Here is a 27,093-nt window from a genome sequence, read left to right as displayed (position 1 = left end):
TAGTCAACTTGCCTAGTTATTTTGAGTCAATATTGTGCAGCACCACGAGAGATTAAATGACCCAAAGAGGAAGGCACTTAAAAGAGATGGTACCCATTCTAAGGAGTTTGTGAGCTCCTAGAGGTGAGAGCATTGCTTGGCCATCGTCTTGTGCCACAGCTGCAGTGCGAGGGTGCAGCAGTGTCAGAGACACTGTGCAGCAGGTGGTACTACAACCATCACAGCCAGGGCACTTGCTTATCCAGCAGAAATGTGTGACTGAACTTTTAGCTTAGACAAGAAAAGAAAGGAGCGTAAGAGTGACCTTCATGATGTACCATCAGAAAACTGTACCATCAGAAAACTGACACAGGTCAGAAACCTAAACTGCTTTTTATCCTGGTGCCTGAGGCTTTCTTTCTACAAATCACCTTTCTTTCTACAATTAACGGTGGTGAGGGAGACTTTGTTGCAGCCCCTCTTCTCCGATGGTCCTCTTATTCCTATAGGAGATGTGTATCCTTGCAGATGCCACCTCTTTTTAGTCAAATTTGGTTAAAAATGGCTGTTATATCCCAAAAGATCATCAGGAGAAGAGGAGCAAAGGCCCCTAACAAAGCATCACCGTATGTCTCACTCCCTGCACCCAAGGTAAAGAAAACCAACACAAACCACATCCCAAACCTCACTGAAGCGATTTCAAAGCCTTTGGTTGACCCTGGGTTTCTGGGAGCACCTCAGCAGGAAAATGGTGACTCCAGCCTCGGGAGCAGTGTGCGGCCACGGCCTCTTCCCTCTGGGCTGCCATAGATTCATAGAATCATTAAGGCTGGAAAAGACCTCTATGATGATGATCAAGCCCAACCTGTCCTCCCAGGGAGGCTTGAGCGAGAGGCAAGCCCGGCCCAACCCAACCCAAGAACCAGCCGCAGCACCTGGAGTGCATAGGAGGGCAGGACTGAGCATCCGGCTGGGGCTGGAGCCCCGGGGCAGCCACCTCCGCTTCCTGGCCACCACCCACCCCCGGCCCGCACCGTTAGTTTCGTTTTCGTTTCCCGGCTCCTTCGGAAGGAGCATCCCGGGGCGGAGCTGGGCGGGTTCCGCCTTCCGTCCGGGGAAAGAAGCTTGGGTGATGGCCGTGCCGTGTTCCTCCCGAGCGCTGCGGGAGCTGTGCGCTAGCGGCGGCTGCTTGGAGCAGGACGAGCTGCAGCGGCGGCTGCTGGACCGGCACACGACGGCGGAACATCTGGGCCGGGTGCTGCAGGATTCTCAGAAGTTCACGTTGGTGCGGCGGCCCGGCCAGGCGGGAGCGGCAGGGGGGCTGGTGACGGTGGTGGTGGCTACCAGCCCCCTGCGGCTGTGCCAGGAGTACAGCACCGGCTGCGAGGGGAGGTGCGGGCGGCTGCATTTCTGCAAGTACCACTTGATGGGGCTCTGTCGGAACCAGCAGGCGAGGTGAGGAGCGGGGCGCGGAGAGCAGCCGGGGCGCCGCTATCGCCGCCTCTTTCCCCCCGGGGCTGCCGGTGGGACCCTCTCTCCCCTCCCTCGCCGGCGCTGACCGTGGCTCTGCCCTGCGTGGTAGCACAGGGCGGGGGGGTTCGGGCTGCGACCGCTTTAGACTCTCTGGGTGCGGGCAGGTGGCGGCGGGAAGCTTGGTCCTGTGCCCGGCTTGACCCGTGGGGTGAAGGCAGGGGTCTGCCTCGGGTTGTTGCTCGGGGTGCCCCCTTCAGTGGAAGGAGGCTTCACTAGAGGCTTCGTTGCACTTTTTTTCCGCATCGGAAAGGCTCTTCCCCCACCTCACCCCCCGCCCCCTTTTTTTTTTTCTTTTTTTTTTTTTTTCTTTTTTTTTTCCTTTTTTTTTTTTTTTTGTTGACTTTTGTTTTGTGTGTTTTGTGTCCAGAGAAAAGCAGAAGCAATTGTTTCACAGGCTTCGTGTTGCACCAGTTCCTCCCCGGCTCCCGTTTACCCCTTCTCCCCGCCTCTCCCCATACACACACACACACACACACACACGAGTGTGCCCGTGTGAGGGGGAAAGCTTTGCCCCCTCCTCCTTCCTCGCACACATGCCCGAGGTTGGTGATTCTGCTCATCGGTGTGAGTGGGAATGGTTTGCTCTGGAGTTTCGGCGTTTGTGAGCCCCAGGTCAAAAATGCCAATGTTGTCCGACTACACGGATGACTGGAAAATTACTGGAAAGCAGAAATAGCGTGGCAATTATCCTCAGAGTAATTATGTACTCTTTTAGCAAATCATACAATTACTTTATAAAGGAGTGCTACAGATTTTTCTGAAGTTAGCTATACGGGTGCACTTTTTCAGCTGTTTAGTGTGATATAGTTAGGGTAATAAAATAGGGAGTTTCTTACAATAATTTTGCCCTGGGGTTTCTTAACTTGTAGGAAGGAATGCAGGTTTGTTCACAGCTTCTCTGCAGGCCACAATGCCTGTGTTCTAAAACAACTTGGACTTGAGAATCTCAACAGTGATGAACTTCGCCAGCTTCTGCTTCAAAATGATGATTCCCTCTTACCAGAGGTGAGTAGTATTGTGAGTTTCTCCTGTGGGTTGGGCCCAGCCGGCAGCAAAGATCTACAGGGCTGCTCACTCACTCCTCCCCCCACTGCTGGATGGGGAGGAGAAAATACAGTGAAAAGCTCTGGGGTTGGGACAAGGACAAGGGAGAGTTCACTCACCAGTTGTGATCTTGAGCAAAACAGACTCAGCTTGGTGAAAAACTTGGCTTAGTGTGTCACCAGTCAAATCAGAGCAGGACAATGATGAGAAAAAAAAAACCCAAAAAACCAAAAACCAATTTAAAAAAAAACAAACCTAAACCTTCCCCCATCCTTACTTTCTTCCCATGCCAAATTACTTCCCTCCTGATTTCTCTATGTCCTTCACTTTGAAGTGCAGATGGTGATGAGGTTGTGGTCAGTTCATTACAAGTCTTTTGCCACTCCTTCCTCCTTTGAGGGAGGACTTCTCACTTCCCCTGCTCCAACCTGGAGTCCTGCCCATGGGAGAGAGTTCTTCATTAACTCCTCAGATGTGAATCCCTCCCATGAGGTGCAGTCCTTCAGGAATGGACTGCTCCAGCATAGGCTTCCCATAGAGTCACAGCTATTTTTGGGGCAGCTACCTCCCCTGGTATGGTGTCCTCCACGGGCTGCAGGTTGACAGCTTGCTGTCTCACCATGGGTTGCAGGGGAGTCTCTGCTTCTGCTCTAGTGCCTCTCCATCCTCACTGACCTTCGTCCCAGCAAAAGTACTGCTTTCACTTCCCTGTCTCCTCTCCCTTGTAGGTTCTTCAGTAGTTTCCTTTCGCTCTTGTTTACGCAGAGGCATTAATCACCGTTGCTTGGCCCTGTCTAGGGGCGGGTCCAACTTGGAGCCAGGAAAGCTTCCAGCACCTTCTTACAGGAGTCACTCCTGTAAGCCTCTCCCTGGTTACCAAGGCCCTGCCACACACACCCAACACTGTTTCTTAGCCTTATGTTTTAGTGAGCATCACAAAGTAGAAGAGGCTTGATGGTGGCTAGAGAGGTTGGGTAACAATTTGGTTAGCATAAGGCAAATCTGAAACCTTAGATCTGTGGTGGTTTGAATCTAGCTGGCAGCTAAATACTTGAGCAGCTCTGGAGCTCTGGTTTGCTTCCTCCCTTTCTCCCCTGGCCCCAGCAGGACAGGCAAGAGAAAAAAAACCTGAAAAAAAAAAAAAGAAAAAAAGTGACAGAACTTGTGAGTGGGGATAAAAGCAAGTTTAGCATGTGGAGTAAAGATGGGAGGAGACAACTGTTAAAAGGAAATTAGTGACCACCTCCCAGAAGAAGACCAATATCCAGCAAGTCTCTAAGCTAGGAGCCACCTCTGCCCTCTGTCCCTCCCTCCCTCTGCCTCATTTTTTCTTTTTAAATTGTAGCATGATATTATATGATATGGAATATACCTTTGACCAGTTGGGGCTAGCTGTCCCAGCTCTGTCCTGTCTCAGTTTCTTCTCTGCTTCCAGCCTACCCCAGGGTGGAGGGGATAAAGTGCAGAAGAGCAGGAACCTTGACACTGTGCAAGCACTGCTCAAGCAGTAGCCAAAACATTGCTGTGTTATCAACACTGGTTTGGTCACAAATCCAAAACACAGGTTCATAGACTGCTATGGAGAGAGTTAACTCTGTCCCAGCCAAATACAATACTTCTTACCATCAAATTCAGCTAAAAAAGATTTACTATTCCAAAACTGTAAAACTAAAGAATTTGAGTAATGACACAATAAAAAATTCACTCCCCTAGATTTATGTGACTTAGAGCAAAATCCCCTCTGCTTAAGAATGTCTTTCAGATTGTTTCTGTTGAAACATCTTTCTAGATATTAGCAATCAAAGAAGAAACTGCTAAGTAATAATCTGGAAAACAACAAAGAACAGTGTAAGTCTTAAATGCCAGTGTAAACACGTAGCTGTAAAATATTAAAAATCATGAATTAACACAGTTTGTATGAGCATATTGTACTTCAATTTTAATTTTTTTTTTCTCTACCCAAGGTCTGCTTGTATTATAACAAAGGTGATGGACCTTACGGATCTTGTACCTATAAAAAGATCTGCACCAAACTGCACGTTTGCCAGTACTTTTTGCAGGGGCAGTGCAGATTTGGCAGCAGCTGCAAGCGATCCCATAACTTATTAAACTTGGAATGTCATGAGAAACTGGAGAAACTGGGAATGAGCTTAAACATTATTGAGAAACTACCCTCCATTTATAGGAATATGTACGACATAAAAAATAACAACAGGAACATGAATTATGTAGAAAATGCCAAGTCTTCACTGTGCAAAGGTAAATGGTACCATCTTCCGCAAGCATCAAAAAAAGAATCATTATAGTGAATGTAACAGTCTAAGAGATGTCATTTAGAAAAAGAAAATTTAATATCTTAATGTGTCTTCTAGGAGGGACCTTGCACCTATCTTGTTGACAGATTTGTGTTGATGAGATAGGTTTCAAGCCACTATGCATTTCTGAGCAATAAAGTTTTCGGGGTTTTTAAAAATCTTAAACTTGGGGTTAGAGAAGCATAACAGGAACTGAAAATAAGGACATGCATAATTTTTTCATGGTAAAAAGCATAAGGGTTGAGAACTGTTGAAGAACAGGGGTGGGGATTACTTTTGTGATTATATACTACCCATTTTTTTCTTTAGTGTAACAGTTGTTTAACACAAGAATTCACTGACAGCACTACCTTAGTTTCTTCTTAGAGATATAATGTTTTGTTTACTCTTTTCTTTTGAAGTTCCTTCAAGTATAATTTAATTTAGCAGGAAAGAAAAGGATAACAGAATGGAAAATCCAAGTCTGTATGTTTACCCCTGCTACTTACCCTGTAGTTCCTTCTCCTCTTGGTTGTTCTCTTTATGCTTTGATTTTAAAAGTATCAAATTTTGATACTTCAGGTTCTATAGCTGCCAGTGTGAACAGCTCTGTGGAGGGTACATTTGCTGGTTTCACTGGCATAGAATCATAGCATCGATTTTCTGTTCAGGAAAGATGCATTTTTCAAGAATGCAGCACCCAGTTTGGTGGGAGCAAAATTGATAAGGCACTCTGTTTAAGTCTGTGGCCAGCTATGGTATGAGGTTTCCGTGGCAATCGAGGTCTTTTGCAATTTGGAGTTAGCCAGGTGCTAAAGCTGGGGGAGGGGGTAGGGAGGGAAAAAGCCAGGGCACCTGACCCAAGCTGGCCAACAGAAGTGCTCCATACCATAAATGTCACACTCACTATACACTGGAAAGTTTGCTGGGGAGGAGTCTCTTTCCTTGATGGCTGCCATCCCTGGAGGCCTGCTGCCCTGCTCCCAAGGTCTGCTCTCCTCTTTGCTGTGACCATCGCTCTTCCGATGGAGCTGTGGTGCTTGGGACCACCATATGGACCGAGTATAACTTTGTGTATTTGATATCAGTATAAGTATTAATATTATTTTGTTGTTATTATTTTATTGAGGCTGTTTTTGCTTCAATCCAGAGGTCTCCTTTCCTATCTCAGTTGCCTTTCTCGGGTGGGTAGGGGTCATTGGATGATGGAACAGCTAACTAAATACAGTACCATTAATTCAAATCCATACAGAAGTATAAAGGCGTTGGATTCTATTCTTATTTTGTGGTGATAGCTTAAAACTATGTCTGAGGAATTTAGCAGTTACAGGAAAGTCAAGTTCAGTAAGGATGGATAAAGGAATAGACCTCTGAGTATACCAGGTCATCAGAAGACTTCACTGTCATTCTGGAGCTGAATGCAGTTACTTTATTATAAGCACTGTTTCAGCATCTTCACTGCTCAAAGGTGCACTTAAAAGAGGGCTTGTTGAAACCAAAGGTACTAATAAGTCTTATCATTTTGTCCTCTAGAGAGAAAGCACAGCTGTAGCAGAGACTCCTCAACTACAAATGATGATGAATTGGAACAGATATGTTTATATTATCTGTACAAAGGTTGTGTCTTTAAAGGTAGGTTGAAACTGCAGCAAATTCAGTCTATTTTCCATTTCTCATAAAGAGAAATTGATAGATGCTTTTGACAGAAAGGGGAAACTTTTGATCTAGATTCATTGTAAATTTTTGTCTCTGAAAATGAGTGGTCCTTCACCACTGAGTTTCTGCTCACCATTTTGATGCACAAACAGAATCAAATAGGTACAGAAAGTGAACTGCTTAAGCTTAGAAGTTTGAGTTTGCTTGCTCATGCTGGAAAATTGTGAACTACTGCTTGTAGTGATTACATAGGTGAACACTTCTCATAGCTATGAATTTGATACTTTCACCAGCTAGGTGCTCAGGCCTCAAGTGCAGGTGTTTTTGTCATAGCCTGTAAAAAATAACGCATCTCTTACTTTTTTATTTTCAAACTTTTACAGACAAGTGTATCAGAACTCATTTTCACTTGCCATATAGATGGCAGATCTTGGAGGGTCATACCTGGAAGGACTTGAAGAATATGGAAGAAATAGAAAAAGCATATTGTGATCCCAAAAACACCAGGTATAAACTCTTATAAAATTTAATAATGTTTGGGGTTTGCTATATTGGACTAGATCCTTTGTGACTATAAATTGCTGGAGTTCTGTTGCAGCAGTTTACTTACCTAAGTAGTTTCATTTGGTGTTTTACTAACCTCACTTTGCTGATCTGCTGTTGCCAGAATTCTGATTCATCATAACTTACTGTCCTGGTTTTGCTGGGACTGAATTATCAGTTTTTCTGTTCAGAGAAACTGTAGTTTGAGAGACTGCAGAGTCCAGTTCTGTGAGAACAAAAGAGATAAGATGCATTGTTTTCATTAATATGCAGCTCTGGTATGCAGGTTTCCATAGTGACCAAGGCTGAGGGTAGTTTTGAACAATGCAGGGTGCAGTGGGCAAGGAGGAATGAAGCCTGGGGCAGCTGCTGGTTCAAGCTGTCCAGCCAAAGTATTCTGTATCATAAATATCATCCTACCTATCAGGAAGTTTTGGGGATGTTTTTTTCTTCTACTGTGGCTGCCTTCCTGAGAGGGTCCTGTCCACCTCATCTGTTGTCCTGCACCAGAGGCCTCCTCCTCCGGTGGCTGTGACCACTGTGTTTGCACTGTTTAGTGTTTGTGTTTAGTGCTGGGCCTTCAGCCCTCACTGCTGGGAGCACACAGCTTGCAGCTGGTGTCTGGAGCTGAGGAGAATTTTGTCTTTTATTAGTATTGGTATTGGTGTTAATATTAGTTCGTTATTATTATTCTATTAAACCTGTTTTCATTTCAACCCATGAGCAGTGGACTGAATGAGGAGGCGAGGAGCAATTTGCTTTGCTTTTTAAATTTATTTACTTACCACCATTCCACCCTTCCTTCTTCACTCACTGAACTGCCATTGTATTAACCCAAAACTTTTCTTGGTTGTGCCCTTCCTATTTTCTGCCCTCGGCTGCACTGGGGAGAGGGAGGGAGTGGGCAGCTGTGTGAGTACTTGGTTGCTGGTGAGGGTCAATCCAGCAATCCACCTCAATTATTTTATGTGACTGTCCCATAGATGCTAGTACTCTTTGCTGTGATAATTTCTATAAACACTTCCTACTGCTGGTACCATAAGAAGTCTTAATCCTCATTAAGAATGGCTGGGAAATTGCAGATAATGGTAATTTTATCACTAGTACTCATGGGAATCTGTCTTTGGTTAGTGCTTGTCCATACACAGCTTGACCCCACAATTAGAAGTAACCTTCTCTGTCACCTTTTGAGATGGAGAATGGAAAGGAGCGTGATATTTGTCCCTCCTGCACCTTTTCCCATATTATGGAACTGGTAGAATACCTTGTGTACCTGGAAAGAGAGAGATGTTTAGGTGCAGAGTGTTAAGAACATGGAAATACTTCTAGGAGTTTCGAACTGGTTATGTAGCACAAAGAGGGTATGGGGAAGGGGCTCCTGCCAGTGTGCTGTGTCCTATGCTAGAGAATTTTCCTAGCTCTCTTAAGTTACATTGGAGGCTCTTTGAAGCCTTGCTGAAGTTATGACAGTGGTCTGCTTAGAATATGGTTGGTTAGCAAGAAGGCTGCATTTGTTTTCCACTGTTCTGCACATCCTATGTAACTGATTTACAAGTTGATACTGGTTAAGTCTCATGGAACCAATGTGAGATCTAATACTGCAGTGCAAAATATGTACAGACAAAAGACAGAGCTGGGACTTCTGTGGAAACTGCAGGTTTGTGTTCTGCATTTCAGTGGCTTAAATTGCCCATTTGTGGTGGGCTTCTAAACCTATGTGTAAAGGTTTGCAAGCAGTTCTGATTTTTTTTCTCTCTCCTTTTTTTTATAGATTTACTCATGGTGTTACTGAAAGTGGCACTGTCTTGCTACATATTTGTTTTTTGAGTATGTCCTGCGGATTTTCAAAAATTAGACGTCTCTCTACAGTCTCCTCTGTGACCAAACCACCTCACTTCATTCTTACAACAGAATGGATCTGGTACTGGAAAAATGAGTATAAAATATGGCAGGAGTATGGAAAAAAAGTAAGTGTGAAGAAACAGGGAGACTTTCAACTCTGTGTTAAAAGTGCAGAACTACTGAAAAGCACACAGTGTTTATAGCCTGCCCTCTTTTTGTCACTCTCTCCCTCCCTCTCACTCATACTGTACAGATGGACTTTAGAGGCCTAGTGAGATCTTTTCCCTGTGAATTTGATTGGTGCAGGTAGAGGAGTGCTCACTGGTGAGCCACAAACATTATTGACAAATAATTCCTCAGTGAGTCACGTCAGATAGGATCACATTAATCCATCCTTTTCATTGCTCCTGATGAAATCGTCCCTTTCTGAGATTTCAGTGGTATTCTGTACATCTTTGCTTAAGGTCTGGTTGGTGAAATGTGTGGTGTCAGTAGTAGTTTACACAGCATGCACTTCGCAGTGTAAGTTTAAGCGTCATAACACCACTTGCATTGTTTTAGGGGCAGTTTCAGCTGCTTAAGATGTGGCTTTTGCCTGAGAGCCATCATGCCCCAAAGCAGATACATACTGTAGCCACCATACCATATGACAGTGGTTGGTTTTTAAACTTGCTTGTATATAACAGACCACGAGAATCTTTCTTTCTCTCTCTGTTTTTGGCCTGACAGGATAAGGATCATGAAGCTGCCACTGTGTCAAGTAATGACCTGGAGAAAGCTTATTTAGCCAAAAGTTCTCCAGTGCTGAACTTCAAAGCTGGAAGACAGCAATATGAACTCAATTTTGGAAGTAGGTTCCATTTCCTTTGTGGTTTGTTTTTCCTTTGTTTGTTTTCACCCTCCCATGTCTTTTGGGGTTTTAAACTATATTAGTGCAGAAGATAGAAGACAGGAATTTGGACTTTGAACTACAATATAAGCAAAGTGGCATTCCTGTTTGTTCAAGCCAGCTTTTGAGAAGTTCTTGTGCTGGGTTTCAAAATGTTTGTTAGCAAGTCCAAGTGTGTCATTGCCCCTGATGCCAACACAAATGTTGAGAAACTTCTGAAAGATTTGGCAAGCCAGCTTCTGGTCTTTTTTAATCACTGGCTTTCAGAAAAATGAATACTTGGGCAATGGGTAGGCTCCAGACAATCCTTAGCATTGCCAGAGCTATGCAGCTATTTAATTTTTGTAGCTTTCCCTGTCTAGATAGAGGCTATGTCATAGTAGGGAGAGTGCATTTCCTAATAAGTCAGGAAATTTAAGCCACTTGTGAAGGTACTGTCCTTTAAGCTGTTCCCTGTCCAGGTATCCTTTTCAAAGATCAAGGGGAACAGTGGTGGTGGTGGTAATCAGCCTGGCTAGACTGATTTTTTTTTTTTTTTTTTTTGTGTGTGGTTGCCTTTCCTCCAACTCTCCATTGCTATCTCTGTCACTTATTCCGTGTGGCAAAAAAACCTGAGCAGAAAGGACATGATAGGTTGGTTGTGATTCAGTTGAAAGCAATGCTGTAATCTTCTCTATAGGCTGGGGCAGCTTTTCTGGCTTAGAAGGGAAAATTGCCTACTAAATCAGTTCCTTTGCTAAACTTTGGGCTTTTTAGTAACTTGGGCAAACATACTCAATGTAGGTGCCTTCCAAAAACTTAGTATCTAGGCTTGGTGGTGCCAAGAAGTTTGCTTGTTTGTTTTCTTCTTCTGTATGTCTCTAAAGATGAGGCCTCATTCTCCTGGATACTACTGACTCTTAGTTGCTGACTCTCAGTATGATGCAAGGTTCCAAGATCCAGGCTAAATGCCTCTAAAATTCAGGTTGCTGTGACTTGTCTCTGGTTGTCAATAAAAATGAATGGCCTGTGATACCTTTTAGATTGTACTTATGGGGCTTGAAATCTACAACTACATTTAGGAAAGTAGTATCCTGACTGCAAAGTGAGAAGGAAGGGATGCAGTCTGTGGAGCAAAAGTAGATACTTATTTTACACTCGTCCTTTTTGGTTAAGTGTGGATGATGGAACAGTGAAGGGAAAATAGCTATCAGTGTCTGTCATTCCTGCTAAAGTTAAGAAATCTGAAACTGAAATTCTTCACCGATCTGCTCTGATCTCTCTTTCTGTAGCAAAAAAAACCCCAAAAAACCCAAAGAAACAAAAAAATACCCTTGGTGCCTTTTTGTCAACATTTTTGACAAAGCAACTTAGTGGAAAGTTTTGCTGCTGCATGAAGACTTTCTAAGACACCTTTCTGACTGCTCAGGGTTTTTGTTTGGATTTTTCTTTGTTTTTTGTTTGTTTATTTGGTTGGTTTTTTTGTTGTGTTTGGTTTTTTTTTTCCTTCCCCCAGCCATGACTCAGAAGAACCTTTACTACACAACAGAGAGACCGATTTGCAGAAGACCTAAATTTGTCTCTCAGAAAGAGGTAGAAATGATAAAAGAAAGGTAAACTGCAACTGCTCTTTCTCAGGTGATGGATTTAGTGCATTGTGAACGCGGGGGCTTCCAAGGGTGTAAATACAATGAAGGAGTAGCTGTTAAAGCAATTTTAAAAGAAATTGACTGGAAAGGGACCTACTTTTCCTACAACAGTGTTTAGCTGGGGCAGTATTGCAGTTTTCAAGCAACCTGGGAGCCATGAGGGTGAAGAAATTTGAGACTTGGCCATAGAAAGTGTGGAAGCATAGAAAATAGTTGTAATGTAGCAATGTTGTAGGGAGCTGCTGATTGTAGGGAGCTGTATTATTAGAGCATCTGATTCAGTGGGAAGCAACAATGTTTATGCATACTGTCCCTTTCTAACATCTGAGATCAGGTATTCTCAAAGCTATGTACAAGTTTATAAACAATTCTTTTGAGAACAACCAGGCAGTCTGAGGGGAAAGTAGTAGCTGTTGCAAGTGGAACAAAAGGTGGGAGTCTGCAGAGGGAGAAGTTTGATATAATTGCATTTAACATCCAGCTCTTTTTTACACATTTCCTTGTAGCATGCTTGAACAGCAAAGAAAAGGGCAGCTAAGCACACTGATCAAAACTGAGTTGGAAATAGAGGGGAGGACTCTTTCTGTCCTATTTCTGTCATACTGATGTGATACTGAATGCATTTTTATTTAGCTACCCCAGTGTAGCAGGACTTTTATGTGCACATTAAACTCTTTAGGAACTAAGAGAATTACTTTCATGTTTAGTTCAGTCTGTATCTATTTTTTTTTCTCATTTGGAATTTTACTTCCTGCTGCAAGTCTTGACATGAATAAATGAAATAAATATTTTCATGTCCTGAACTGAAAAGATAATTTTGAAGTATTTCTGAGTATGTTCAGTTGCCTATATTCTCCCTGAACTTGGCCAAAATGTTTAGTATTATATGCACATAAAACACAGGGATTTTTTTGTTTGTTTTAATTACCTCTTTGTAATGTCTTGTAATATACAGAGGTTCTAAAGACATAGAAGAGCTTAAGGGCATTCCAGCTCACTGGGACAAATCTGCTGTGCCTGAACTGGGATTCAAGGTTTGGAGCTTTTATTTTTTTTCCCCTTTATCAGTTTTGTCATATGCTGGTTTGTTATATCTTGTTTCTTATATAATTTAGTGCAGAGGTACTGGTAAGTTTGGGACTGATACCACACTAGGCAGACCTGGAGGCAAAGGTAGATCTAGTTTTAACTAAAAATGGTGGCAATATAACAATGGCAACTTTGTCTTTCACTGCTACTGTTTATCCTGTTGCTTGGCAAATTTGCCTGAAGCTTATGCTGTATTAGCAAAACAAAATACATAGCTTTGATATCCAACATCTGCTGATGAATCAGGGATAAATCATGCCTCTGAAATTCATGGTAGCCAAGCCCCGAGCTGTGTATAAGAAGGCTGTTCTACATCTATGGAGCATTGCTGAAATCAGCAGATTTCAGGCTGTGATCATTCGTTAAGACAAACCATAATTCCAGTGGAGTGAACTTGTTTATCTTTGCAACACACCCAGTTAACATCTGCATGGTTTACCTTTGCTGACTTCCTGCCTGTCTCTACCACATCTGTCAACTCTAGTTTCTACAGAAAAGATTTTCTTAGATGAAGCTTGAAAATTGCTAACTTGCAAAACGCAAAACCTCAAGAAATTGTCAATGAAAATAAGGAAGGCTAACATTGACATTCTTTATATTCCTAGGGAAAATTACAAGTAGAAAACTTTGCTTGCTTCCAGGACTGCCATTTAAGGAACTGATTGTGTCAGTGTGTCACTACTCTGCCCTAAAATTATTGATTGAATAAACCCTTTTAAATTTATTTTAAAACATAAGAGTCAGTGCAGCTTGTGTTCATTGGTTTTAGGGAGTGTAGAGATTTAAAAAGCATGGATGTAGTTGTACTCTCAGATTTGCTGCTATATAAATTCTTTGTTATATTTTTTATCTGTGCTCTCGTTCCTTCTCTGTATTTAGGTACTGCTTGATATCTGCATACAAATGTATCTTAGCCCAAATATCTACAGCCAAGATACAGTATCTTGGCTATATCTTCCAGCCCAAAAGAGGCTATGTGGCTGCACAAAGACCTGTAGTTCTTTTAGTGTCTTCACTTTTACAGAGCAGGAATCTCTAATCTGTCTTTTTTCTAAGAATATTTTTTGGTGCTTGTACCTCTGCTTCACAGAAAAGACTTTAAAGGTCTCAAGTAGCTCACTAGGTAGGATGTTATGATTGTTATGATTTAGCAAAAGAGAGAGTAGCTTCTTAATCTTTTCCTTGCAGCTGATTGAGCTTGACCACTCTTCTGAAGAATACAAGACAGTGAAGATGGACTTTCACCGCACAATGCCCAAAACCACTATTCGAAAGATTCATAGAGTACAGAACCCATCTCTTTGGGAACTGTTTCAATGGTACGTGTGAAATACAGCTCTGGTATGTGTGCATGAAGTTTCTTGTTCCTGCAGTTAGCTGTATGCTTGATAGACACATGCATGCCTGAAACACAGCTGCTCTTAAGAGTCTGCTTCCACTCCTCCCGTGAAATAGCCAGGATCAACATGTAGATCATAGGTACTGACATATCCAGAACTCAGTTGAAACAAAGAGCTCAGAACAGTCAGATGAGCTTTGTGGGGGGAATTCTTACTCCTGAATAAGTGGTTCTGACTTCTGCCAGGCCTGTGTCCAGGACAGCTGCCTTCCACTGAAGCCTTGAAGCTGGTAATCAATCACATCTAGCACAAAACTGGGTTTGTAGCTGGTCAAAACTGAAACAACAGTAAAAAAAAGTGCCAAGTCACTGAGGGAAAGCCTTCACTTGAGCTTCTGTGTTTAGAAAAAAAGCAACACAGTTTCCTCTCCCTCTCCCAACAGGCAGTGAATGAAGCAAAACATTTTTACTAATAAATATCTCGAGGCATTTGTGTATAACAGAAGCATGTTTGTATGTAGCTAGACAGCAAGATATCCTTTATGCCCAAAGTTTAAGCCTTAACTTAAGGATTTTCAGAATGTAGTCTTTGTGTAAAATTGTTTCAGTGCTTGTATGGCTGGAACCTGTCTGGGTACAGCCACCATGGAAATGCAAAGATCTTGCTTCTTTTTGCAGGCAGAAGGAACAAATGAAGAAGACCAAAGGTGGACAGGCTGTGGATGAGAGACTTTTATTTCATGGGACCAGCAGCAGATACATTGAGGCCATCTGTCAGCAGAACTTTGACTGGAGGATCTGTGGCCTTCATGGGACAGTCTACGGCAGAGGTTGTTTTTCAGCTCTTTCATTAACCCGAGGCTTGCTTAAAAAAATTCTCAGGAATTACTGCAGATGTCTTAAGTTAGAAAAAGGGCATTCAGCCAATTGAGGGCTGTGATGATGTGGATAACATAGCTGACTTTGACAATGATTATTTTGAGCTAAGGCATACTTGAAGAAGACCTTGGCCTCTATATTCCAGTCTGTCCTTGCAAGAAAATACAAGCTTAAGAGAGGCCAGTTACTCCTAGAGTCCAGATTTCTGTTCCATTTTCCCCAAGCTCTTACAGGAAGGCAATATGCCATAATTTGGGTTTGTGGTTTTTTTCAGGAATGTAAATGCCATCCTAGTCACAGGCTTTTTGCTTTTCCTAATTGTATTCCTTTGCATTGTCCTGTGTACAGGAAAGGATCACTGATCCAAGTAGAATAGCCAAGAGGCAGGCTCACTGACTACCTGCTCATCCAACCTGATGTATACCTTACAACACTCAGAAATGTTCTAATGAACATGAGTAGGCTCTGTTAGGAGAGGGGGTTGGAACAGGTGGATGTCTGGTGTCAGGAGGAAATCTTTTTGGGGAATATGGTAACATTAAATGCATTACTTGTGTGGCTTTTTCAGTGTGTGCTGTGAAACATAAAAGCCTAGGAAATACATAGTGGCCATGTTCACTAAAAGGGACATGCAGAACAAGTGAAGACCCATTCATGAGCTGCCTAATGGATTGTCTTGTGAATTTGTTTTCTCATTGTATCACTTCCTTCCTTGCAATTTTGGTGTCTTACCAACTCATCTTGGTGTCTCTTCTGCAGGAAGCTATTTTGCAAGGGATGCATCTTACTCTGACCACTACTGCAAGAAAGAATCAAACAGCAAGATCATGTTTCTGGCACGGGTGCTGGTGGGGGATTTCACTCCGGGCAAATCTTCTTATGTTCGGCCTCCATTCAAGGATCAACACAACTTTTATGATAGTTGTGTGGATAACTTGTCAAACCCTTCTATCTTTGTCATCTTTGATAAGCAGCAGATTTATCCAGAGTATCTGATAGAATACATTGACTAGGCATTGGCTTGCAAGAGAAAAAGTGATTTTTAGAAGTTTTTTAATTAGGTAGGTGAGTGTCCAGAAACATTTATTCGCTATCTTTTCTGTGCAATAAAAAAAAAAAAAAGGAGTAAAATGACACAAAGGATGTTTTAGAATTCAAATCCTGTCTCCTATTCTTTAGGAGGTATGTTTCCCTCCATTAATAGAGACTTTTACAAATTTACTGAATTAACTGATAGTTGTAACATGAGGATTGGCTATGACTGCCAATTTTAGTATTTAGTTATTGTTTCAGGATAGATCTTTACATGTGCTTGTTGGTCAGAGGCTGCCTCCTTCTGCGTGGCTATCTCAGAATTTTATAAACCAAGTTTTTTTTAAATATCTCCTGTAACCACAGACATTCAAGTTTTGGCAAACAAGCCTGACTTCATCAACAAAGACTTTCTATTCCACAAGCAATTTAAAATTTAAACAGAGTTATTTTCACTTAATAATTTTTTCACTTAAAACAAGTAGCAAAGACATGAAACATCCAGGTTTAATTTTAAGAGTTAATTTTCTTCCTAGTAGCTGGTACAGTACTGTGTTTTGGATTTAGTATGAAAATAATGTTGATAAAACACTGATGTTTTAGTTGTCGCTAAGAATCAAGCAAAGAGCTTTTCAGCTTCTCATGCCCTGCCAGCAAGAAGGTTTGAAGTGCAGAGGAAGCTGGGAGGGGACACAGCCAGGGCAGCTGACCCAGACTGCCCAAACCATCTGACATCCTGCTCAGTGTATAAGCTGGGGGGCAGCTGGGGGGGGGAGGTGGGGATTGCTGACTTGGGGCTGGGCTGGGCATCGGTCAGTGGGTGCTGAGCATTCGCATTGTACCTAACTTGTTTTGTATTATCTTTTTTATTATTTTTCTCTTCCTTTTCTGTCCTATTAAATTGTCTTTATCTCAACCCATAAGTTTTGCTTTTTTGGTTTTTTTTTTTTTTTTCCTGATTCTTTTCACCATCCCACTGGGGACAGTGCGGGAGAGTCAGCGTGTGGCTGCATAGTTGTTGTTGGCTGTTGGTTGGCACCTCTGTCAAAATTTAATAAATGATGTATCTGTTAATGACTTCCAATGTGCTTACAAATGAGAGAGTGCTGGCAGGTGTCAGGGAGGAAGAATAGGAGGCACCTCACTCTGTCATTAGGAGTATCATACTAAAGAGTGAAGTGCACTGCTTGCTTAGCAGTCCTCTGCTTCTTTGGAGCAACTTTAAGGTTCTCTGAACAGCTGATGGGAAGGACAGTGAGTGACTGTGTCCCATTAGTTATAATGTCCCTTTGGTTGCAGGAGATACCTGCAACCTGTAATTTTTTACAATTTTACCTGTGTAATCAAATTGTCTCGGGACTAGCAGGAAAAACTGGGCAGTGATCTTCAGCCACAGAGCTGAAATCTTTAAAAATCTGAAGTTGAATATTTAATTGTTCCCAGCAAAGCAATGGTATTAGTCAGCATACCTTTATGCAGATAATGAAAAAACCTTGAACTGTCAAGTATTTCTTAAGATTAAAGTTGCTGATGTAGAGACAGATGTTTTGTCAAAGCTTTAATGCTTCTAAATGAGTACTTGTTGGGAATTGTATACTGCAAAAGCATTAAGAAATACTTTGTATAGGACAAAAAAAATGCTCATCTTTACCTGTATTCTAGCAGAACTTCCTTTGAATTCATCTGGATGATGACACACAGGTGTACACAGGGTAAATGTTGCTGGTAGCTTAGCCATGATTAGCTGCAGTAAGGCTGTGCAGAACTCCTTTTGTATGAACTGTAAAACTAGCAGCACAGTATATAAAGAACAATATTCCTATCTGTGTTTAATCCCAGTAAAACACAGGGTATTGAAAAGCAAATTGTCTGTATTCTTTCTTCTGAAAGATTTGTTACAGACCATACACTATAAACCTCATGATAGCAAATGAGATATTCAGCAAATGGTATGTCCATTGAGGAGGATATCAGTGTGTATGAAAGCTTTCATACCTGTGCCAAATAAGATTCTTCTAACAAAACAAAAACCTTGTTCATCTGCACACTAATGGCAAGTGAGAATGTTGTAAAATGTCACTCTTTCTCTGAATATAACCAGCATTTCAGCTAAAATCTGGAACACCTAAAGTTATGTTAATCTTTTGCCAAAAAATTGAAACAGTTTGCTATGCACAAAGTTCAATATTTTTTAATAGCATTTTTGATGGCAAGTATTTTTTTGAAAATTTTTTACTTCATTTTTGGAAGGGGTGTGCAAGTTGTGTGTGTGCCTCTGTGTGTAAGTAAGTAACCTAAAATGGCTGGTTGTGTTACTTTGTCATCTGTTATTTCCCCATTACACACCAAAAAAAAAAGTTACCATGTTTTCCACTTTTGAAACTAGAGTGTTCGCTTCCTGTATGTAGTAAATCATTCAAATTATTAAATTTCTTGTAGTGTTTTCTCTCTCCCAATACCAAAGGCACCATATTCTCTGTGTAGTGGAGTACAGGTGTTTGGATTGCATTTGGAAATGAACAAATTAAAAGAGGTTTTTGCATCAAATGTAAACTTACAACTTTGCTATGCCAGCAGTGCAGGATGGAGCACAGTAGTTTAGGAACCCCTGACCCTCCTCCTGCTGGGATAGGTAGGTGCCTGTCAGCCAGCCAAGGTCAGCTCACCACACCATTTAAGGAGTTTTACCTGTAATAATCAGGTTTGTCCTGATATTCTGTCTAGATTTTGTAAGATCTGGGTGTCAAAATCCTGCACACCCAACACAAAAAACTTTTTTACTTTTTTTTGTACTTCCAGCACAAAATCTGGGAGGGATGGCTGCTCCAGTGGCTGGGGTTACTGGTGCATAACTGTTTTACAAGAGAACAGACTTCACAGGTCTAAGTAGTTCCCTTGTGCTTCTTGTTTCAGGCCTGGCCACAGACTCATCTTTACTTGCAAAAATCCCAGCAACCTAGGGAATCCTGCTCCCTTCTTAAAAGTAGCCACGCCACTCAGCAGTGTAGGTAACAAACATCTTAGAGATTTATCAAACTTGTCACAGACAGCAGAACCAATGCAAACCAAGCAATGAAATTAACAGTTTAGAAGAGGACTTTACTTTCTTTTAGCATGTTTACTACCGTAAATGCACAGAAAAATCGGATGGTAGGTGAAGCTCTGTTCAAGATGGAAACATCATTTAACAAAGGGAAATGAGAAAATGGTCCTTTTGGAAAGTATCATGCACAAACACAAAGGAAATTCTGCAGTTTAATGCCAGGTAAGAGCAGACACTTCAAATTTGAAACCAATGAAGCTCAATATTTTCTAAAACCCAGCTTAGTTTTTTTTAGGAATGCTATTTATAAAGTACAAAACTCTAAAGGTTTTCTGTATCAGCAGTCTGATTAAAAATACCATTTTATATTGACAGCTTTCTGTAATCATTGCAAAGTCCTAGAGTATATTTTTAATAGAAGCTTTCCTTTACCAAGCAGCCTTTGCTTTATGTCATCTGCCAGAGAATGACTAAGACCCTTTTGTGAAACAGACAAGCCCAATTTTAAAGAAACTCAGAGCTCAACAATGCAAGAAAACACACATTGTTTCTGAGGAGAGAAATTATTTTACATCAGCTTCCTTGTTTCTCCCCACAGTCAACTGCTGCTGACTGGAGCATGCTGTACCAGACATGCCAATAGTCACCATAACTGAAGGATATGAAGTTATGTTTTGATCTTGCAATGATCCTAATGCTTTTTTTTTTTTTTTTCTTCTTCTTTTATAGGGTTTGGTTTTTTGGGGAGGGGGTTTTTGAATCCTTAAGCCAACTCTGCTCAGAATCAGTTTGGTACTGTGTGATATGGGTGCACGAACACACTGTGGTTAACATCAGCTTCTGTTTTGGAGAGCTGCTTTGAGTCTCGTGTCCTGCTTTTTCCACCTGTGTGCTTCCAGGGGGCTAGAGCAGTGCCAGACCCTCAAGACAACTCACTCTTTAGGTATGTTGCTGAGCCCACACAGCCAGAGCAAGGGCCAGCATCATTAAGTGTCCTGGTAAAATGTCTGTGCAGTGTGTGGTGACTCTATCAGCAGCTGTTGTTTAAAAGGACAAAATGGCTCGGGGCTCTTGCTTTATTTCTGGGAAGTTGGCAGCCACCTTACTTTTCTAGCTGTCTCACTAGGCCTGCACATAGAAGAAAGGACAATGAACTTTTCAGAAATATGACTTGGCCCAGAGCTGTATAATTTATTCCTCTGTCCCATACCACTACAGACTGACAGGTGAAAATGGCTAATACTTAAACAGAAAAGCTTGCAGGACAGTTGGAAAAAAAAAGATAAAATAGCTAGCACAGACTCAAGTGAGTTTACTTGCTCAGGTACTCTCTGCATCAAACTTAGAAGCAGCTGGAAAAGACTCCTGGTGCAGTTTCCAAGCCTGTAAAACATGATGCACAGTTGCAGGCACTGCAGTACTACCAGTGGAGTTAACATGGCATTCAAGATGCTAATGCTCTGTTCAGACCCAGAAATATGAGTTGTTAAACTACTCTACTTATTACTGACATTTTCCTGGATAAATATTGAGGATATCAACAGCATTCAGGCAGCTGTAGAAGAGTCCATACAAAAGCATATGGAAGAAAAGCACAAGCTTGATTTAGGCTTGGAATATCTAGTTGAAAAGGAAGCACCCACAGACCTACTAATTCACATAAGGAAGAAAAACTGTGTAAAATTTTGAAGGGGCAAACAAGTCTTTGGCAGCTTCCTGCTCTTTCAGGTATGTGAGAAGTTTTTAGTTAAGGTCCATCCAACTTTTTGCCAGCTATAAGTAGAAGCTGTACAGAAAATCAGCTGCCAGCACACTATTTTCAAGAGGGGAAAAATGGTGGGTAGCATGTAGAAACAGTGTGTTGCTTTTCAGATAAATAACAATAACTCCGTCAGTAATTTATATAATCAGTGTTTCTGTAAAAGGGCACCTCTGTTTAGCATGCCAGAGATGCTCCATGGAAACAGGAAAACTTCCAAGAGTTCCAGGGCAGTACTTCACCACTGCTACCTGTACAGTTCCGCTTTAAAAAAATAATAGTAATTTTAAAAAATCCCATGAAAGAGAAAGAAAAAAAATCTTCCAGGAGCATGATACAGTAATTTGATCAGTGTTAAGGCAGCATGTGAGAAGAAAGCAGCAAAAGGTTCTTGCCAGAGAAAAACTAGGGAACCAGCTAAGGATCAGTGAGCAGATGGCTCCTTCCAGCAATCCTTGCAGTGAAGCTGAGCAGTCAGCCTCAGCCTCCTGCTGCCATGACACTTCTCTGTGCATACAGCCTGGTGAGATGCAGTACCTAAGGAAACCTTGAGCAGAGTATATCAGCAGGCAGCAGGTCAGTACTTGCAAAGAAGCAAAAGGTTCTTCCATATTTTTATGAGGCTAAGAGAATTTATGCCACTTATAAAAACTTGAAAAAAAACAATTAAAAAAAAAGGGACCCTGAGACTGAGACCATCTCCCATCTTCTACAGTTTTGTTTTACAGCCACCCAACTTGTGGTGCCGACTGAAAGAATTTTTTTTTTTTTTTTCTAGTCATTTGAGCACTGCTGTGTGATGCTCCACCAGCTGTGTGGTGATTGAAGGGGCCTGTAGGGGAATAGGAAAGAGCACAGAGGGAATGCAAAGAGTGCAAGTGCACTGTGGTTGGCAGCACCCTCAGTCCATTCATGCTGACTGACTAGGCACATGCATCTTCAGACAAGTTCCTTCCTGAGTGGACCGAGGCACTTGTGATACGACCTGATCCAGGGTCACATTAGGAATCAAGATTGTTGCTGGGACTGATGGTCCTGGATCCCACTCCCTTGCCATAGCCTTTGTGCATGAGGCACTTTTAATTTCCTGGAGCTGATGAGCTAGACAAAGATGGTGCTAACTGTAATGCTTGGAAAGGCCTCAACATGAAGCAGATGTTGTACCAACACCTTTTGGTTACCCAAAAACCTCCTCCAGTCCTGCTTTCTTTAAATTTGTGCCTTCTTTTGCTCCACCTTTCCACCAGCAGTTCAGTAGCAGAGCAAAATGGCTGTTACCTCATTTCTTTGGTCCTTGCTACTCGTTTAAATGGCAAGCAGAGGAATTCTTCATGCCTCTTCAGTTGATGCAATGTGCCAAGTGCAAATTGTCAATCTGATTGCATTTCAAATCACTTAAAAATCATGAAGAAGGAGCAACTGATTCCACATTACAGACACAGAGAGAGAACAAGCATTGTGCAGGACACTCAGCTTTGATTTCTAGTAGAGTTCATGATCAAATCCAATGCACTGGATCATGGGGTCTTCTGTTATAACTGTGGTTCCTCTGGGGCTTCTTCTAGAGAAGAGACTTTTAAATGCATGAGAATGATGTGTGAAATAATGAATTGTGATTAAAATCTATTGAAAATTACATGTACATTTAACATCTGCTCCATTTATTGAACGTGAGCACGAAGAAAGCAATCTCAAAGATGAGTAAAAAAAAGTGTAATGTAGAAAAGCAATTGAAAGTGGTATGCTTCTCTACAGATGGTGTTCATGGCTATTAGAAAACCACCAGAAAGACTCTGGAGCCCATGTCCCATCTAAAAAAGTGATTGTCCCACAGGTGAGCAGTGAGGTAGCACCTGCTGACCATCAGTGGGACTTAGGCTCCTACCTGTCTTTGGGGTTTTGAGAAGTAGTTATACCACAGCAAGCCATTGAACAAGGGGTCCAATCCCAGTAGTCTTCAGGATGTACATTTCCTTTTAGCGAGGTTCTAGGATTATGTAGACTCCATTTTTTGGTCCAAGCGTGGCTTTTGATTTCAGCTGCAAAGGGATCTGAAAAAAAAAAAGAGCATCTTATGTACAGTTGTGTGTATTCATTTTTGTGAGTAAAACATCCCCACATACAGACAAACATTTTTGCTGGGGGACCAGTTCATGCCAGCATTACTGTGGAGGCTGCAAAATACTTGTTTGACAGCCAGCTGTTGTAGTATTATATTAAATAGAATTTACAGCCAGAGGCTGTGGTAGTGGTTGCCCAGGTATACTGTAAAACTGAACAGAAAGAAATTAACCCTGTAAACTCCAGAGCTGCTGAGTGCAAGTGCAATGTCTACAGCAACAGGCATTTACCAAAGTGGTGGGATCCCACGAAAGAGGTACACCCACTCTGACCCTGTTTAAATCAAGATATTTTGACAGTACCCTGTTCTATCCTAAGACAGGGCTGTGTAACTGCTCATTCTGACGGAAAAATCACAAAGGTTAAATCATATCTTGATTAAAACCTGGAGTCCAGGCCCCATGTCCCTTATTATGGAAGTTGCTGTAGCAGTTTTCTCAAAAGAAGTGGCAAAGGCAAGTCAGTTGTCTTGTCAGGAAACACTGTCAGCTCCTTGAAGTTGACAAGCATGCCCTTTAAGCTTCTGGATACACAAACCTCAGTCTCTGGGCAGGTCTTAAATTGAAATTTCTGCAAGATCCTCAGCAGAGTAACTTTTGTCTCCAGCAAACCCATTTTCATGCCAATGCAGCCACGGGGTCCTGCCCCAAAGGGCAGGTATGCAAAGGGATGTCGTTCCTTCTTGGCCTCCTCTGTAAACCTAGAAGGTGCAAAGATGGAAAGTGGTTCAAGAAATGCTTTTTGCTTCTGACTCCATGCTTTTCATTTACATCTCAAAACGTGGCTATTTTAATTGGTCTTCATGGACAGGCCAAGGGGACTGTTGATATATTATGTCCTGATCAGGCTGACACTCTTAAGTAAACAGATATTGACTTACAGCCATCAGCCTTTGTCAGCTGGTGATTCCAGGAGAGGACATTAGTAATACAATTAGTATTACTTCCAATCTGTCTTTAATGACTTGTCTTCATTTGATGGCCACGATCAGAAGAATAACTTGAGAGGCAGACATGCTGTGTAGACCTTTGCATGTATGGGGGAGAGGTAACAGCTAGGTGGAAACTAACAGGCTGCCATGTGGATTAACTAAAATCAGCAAGAGCACTTCCCTGCTGTGCACCATAGATGCAATCCTGGAAGTTAAGTTCTCCTTGAAGCTCGCAAGAGGAGATGGCACCTCATGGGATTGGACAGGCCAGGGAAGCCAGTTATTACAATTCAGTACAGCCATGCTTTCTACTCTAGGCCCAAAGAGACCAGGTTCCCAGTTGGGAAACTGAAATTACAGACAGTTCTGTTCATAGAGCTGAAGTACCCGAGTCCAATGTGGCAGGCTGTATGCAGATCTGCATCAACAAGCTAGCTTATTAACCCATTAGAAATTAGCTTCACACCCCCCCACACACACACCCCCAAGGAAGAAAACAAAATTCCTATTTGAACACCAGTTGAAATGAAATAAAGTAAAAGTAATAAATAAATAAATAAAGTAAAATCTGTTTGCCAACATCTGCAAAGACGGATGTCTACTGGACAGAATATGTACAAGCAAGAGCATGGAGTCTGAGTCAGTGCAAGTTCTTAGGGCTGATGCATAATGAGTAAGGTGAGGCTCACCCTGGCCTGTGCTGAGTCAATTATCAGAGTGGTTTCTTACAGCAAGAAAAGCTTTACAGTGATTATATCACCCTGGAAATTTACACAGTCCTCCCATGTCATAAAGTATTTGAGCTGTTCTGGAAGTCCAGATATACTTTTCCAGTTCTGTATGTGGTTAAAGTTTCTTTCCTTCATGTATATGGTCATCCCTGAAAATCTCTCATTTCTTGGACACAGTTAGCAAGAACTGTAGACTGCTAAGGCACAGAGAATTCATGCAGAGTAGAAAGAGATGGGAGGCAATACAGGCTATTTCTAGGGTTGGAAAAAAAATAATAGTGTATATTTCTGCTACACTCTTCACCATGTTTAGATACCTAAATAAGACTGGGTTACTGCTGCAGAAAGTACTATAGAAAGTACTATAATTTGAGACTGAAGGACCATTGACTCATGTACTAAGCACTGTTGCATATCCCATGCAAACAGGTTAATGCAATTCTTGCCTTGCTCACCCCTATATATTATTCCAGTAAATTTAGATTCTCTCTTGTATTTTTCCTGAAGCAGATTTTACAGCCACATATTAGGGAAAAAAAGGCTGCAGCTGAATTAATTTAATTTTTATTAGAGTGTTATTTTACAATTCTTACTAACATAACCAACTGATACAAGCTGGGGAAAGTGTTACTAATGATTCTTCCTTCCCCAGGGAAATTTCAAAAGAGAATTAATCTCAGATTCATCACAAACAGCACCATATGAGTCAAGGCAACTGCAGCCCCCATGATATATTTTACCCTGTGATGTTCTTTGATACTACTGTTAAAATGGTGAGTAAACAATTAAGACAGCATTTCTAGATAAGCCTTGCTAAAAAAAAGAACCACCCCAGACTTCTAGTTACTTCCAAAAATCCTCCCCAGTAAAAGCTCTGGACTTCTTTAACCCTGGCATTGCTATTTTTCATGGCCTAAGGTACCTCACAGAGTTTATGCCAAGATTTGTTCCAAAAGGAGCACGGAGCAAACCCACCTACATGATACCTGTGTGGTCTTCCTAGCAAAGATGGTTCTGAGCTGCCTGCTTCACACCCAGTTGTTTATGGAGCATGTATTTTTTATCTTAGTAGACTTTTCAACGTAGTGGTAGCTTAAAATGCAGCAGACTACTGAACAGCTTAAAATATAGATGCCCATTAAACTAAATTGTGTTTCCACACACCACCATATCAAGCTGAAAGTCTCCCTGTAAGCTCAACTCAGCATCTGTAAGATAGGGCAGGGTACAAAACCACAGGTTGCCTGTGTCCTCCTCCAGCTGAAGAGGACAAATGCTCCATGTGAAAGTACATCTTGCCAAGCAGAGCTAAGAACCCAGGATCAAAACTTATGGACTGAGAACAAGTTTCCAGCAGGAGATGGGATAGATTGCCCACTTGCAGTGTACCCACACCATTACAAGATCTCAAGTGAAAAGACTGCTCTAAACCAGCCAGGAGCTTCATGAGTTTCTTGGGTACCTCTGTGCCAGTGAATATGCCATCTCACTTCAGAATTTCATTTTCAGCATTTGATTTGGGAACAGGTCTGAAAACCCGCAACACATTTCAACCTTGACCAAACCTTGCACCTTCTGTTGGAGGCACCACTAACACCATTTGTCTGATTTGGTAGAAATAACATATTTTCTAATCTCGATTAAACTGTGGTCCTCTTAGTGGAAATACTGCTTTGGGGGAATAGTGGGTGACTGTGGCTATGAGGGAGCAGCAGGATCTGGAGTCTCCATTATTTCTCCCTAACGTATGGAACAGCATTTGAAGCAGGTCATTGATCTGAACAGTCCCAGATAAGCACTTCCACCTAAGAATAGAAGCACTATACCACATACCTTTCAGGAATGAACTTCTCGGGCTCTGGCCAGAACTCAGGGTTGTGGTGGAGATGTCCAACTGCAGTTTCAATGACAGCCCCAGCTGGAATACGCTGCCCCAGCACTATGCAGTCTTTAGCTGCTTCCCGAGTGAACCTGGAAGAGTAAGTGTCAGGTATCCCAGATGATTATTAAAGGTAAACAGACATCAGGAGGGAAACTCTAAAAGTTCCATCAGTTCAGCTAGACTGACTCCACAATTCTGGGAGTAAGACTTTCCCAGAAGATAAACACAGCAACAATTGCTGATCATAATGTCTTCTCAGGTTACAATTCTCCCCATCTAGAAGCACACAACTCCACCCCAGCCAGCTAACTTTTACCCTTTTCACAGCAAAGCATTTCTGGTTGCTTGTGGTTTTCCAAAATGTTAACTGTTAAGCTGCAGTTTTGCTGCTAATGGTGGTTTTTAGACTCATTTTTAATGAAAACTGCAGATGATATATGTCAGTCATCTCTAATACCTGGCAGAAAGAGAATACCGAATTTCCTTCAGGAAAAAATAAATATTGGTTTTGAGTTTATTTATTTAAGACGCTCCCTCACATTGGGACAGCACCTGAAACTTAGAAAGGGAAGGTTTTAAGCTAAGTGTTCTGCTGCTGATGTACAGAAATACAATCAGTTCACAAGCCCTGGAAAACTGCCTTTCACATACACCCATCAAAGCAGGCATGACGTTAGCAATGAAAGTCTCCAGTTTCCACCCACCCTGTGGTGACAAGTGACAGAGTAGGACTGTCCTTAGAAAACTCATCGTGACAGTAAGACTTAGAAAAGCCACCTGCCAAAGCTGAGCTTGGGTCTGTAAACCTTGAAAAAAATAGTGTGAGGGTGGGCATGTGTGGTGGTAGATCCTGATCTAGATCTTTTGGTTGCTACAGAC

General features: G+C 41.9%; 2 protein-coding genes across 7 annotated transcripts in view; one reads left to right on the top strand and one right to left on the bottom strand.

Annotated features, from left to right (window-relative positions):
- Positions 1 to 1,031: 1,031 nt before the first annotated feature.
- On the top strand, positions 1,032 to 18,176 carry LOC139788137 (protein mono-ADP-ribosyltransferase PARP12-like). Its single transcript, XM_071727764.1, has 12 exons — positions 1,032 to 1,434; positions 2,382 to 2,517; positions 4,521 to 4,815; positions 6,384 to 6,482; positions 6,890 to 7,013; positions 8,821 to 9,016; positions 9,621 to 9,741; positions 11,276 to 11,372; positions 12,364 to 12,442; positions 13,686 to 13,816; positions 14,515 to 14,666; positions 15,475 to 18,176. Exons 1-12 carry the CDS (start codon positions 1,112 to 1,114, stop codon positions 15,726 to 15,728), a joined length of 2,007 nt encoding a protein of 668 aa, XP_071583865.1. The 5' UTR covers positions 1,032 to 1,111; the 3' UTR covers positions 15,729 to 18,176.
- A 649-nt stretch (positions 18,177 to 18,825) lies between these two features.
- The window catches only part of TBXAS1 (thromboxane A synthase 1), a 243,014-nt gene continuing 234,746 nt past the window's right edge, over positions 18,826 to 27,093 (bottom strand). For all 6 annotated transcript variants that reach the window (XM_071727781.1, XM_071727811.1, XM_071727805.1 and 3 more), the window contains 3 exons: positions 26,166 to 26,303; positions 23,208 to 23,370; positions 18,826 to 22,600 (listed from right to left, as the gene is read on the bottom strand). In XM_071727781.1, coding sequence (XP_071583882.1) covers positions 22,526 to 22,600; positions 23,208 to 23,370; positions 26,166 to 26,303 — 376 coding nt within the window. In that variant the 3' untranslated portion in view covers positions 18,826 to 22,525. The remainder of the gene's footprint in view (positions 22,601 to 23,207; positions 23,371 to 26,165; positions 26,304 to 27,093) is intronic.

Source organism: Heliangelus exortis, chromosome 1 (genome assembly GCF_036169615.1).
Source record: "Heliangelus exortis chromosome 1, bHelExo1.hap1, whole genome shotgun sequence".
In the NCBI taxonomy this organism is placed as follows: domain Eukaryota; kingdom Metazoa; phylum Chordata; class Aves; order Apodiformes; family Trochilidae; genus Heliangelus; species Heliangelus exortis.
The sequence above is the reverse complement of the archived record's forward strand: the minus strand, read 5'-3'. Positions and strand labels throughout refer to the sequence as shown.

Excerpts from the sequence above, each read along its gene's own strand:
- LOC139788137 (XM_071727764.1), top strand. The coding sequence starts at position 1,112 with ATGGCCGTGCCGTGTTCCTCCCGAGCGCTGCGGGAGCTGTGCGCTAGC. Across the intron at positions 2,518-4,520 it reads ATGATTCCCTCTTACCAGAG|GTCTGCTTGTATTATAACAA; the intron begins GTGAGTAGTATT and ends TCTCTACCCAAG. Across the intron at positions 4,816-6,383 it reads CAAGTCTTCACTGTGCAAAG|AGAGAAAGCACAGCTGTAGC; the intron begins GTAAATGGTACC and ends TTTGTCCTCTAG.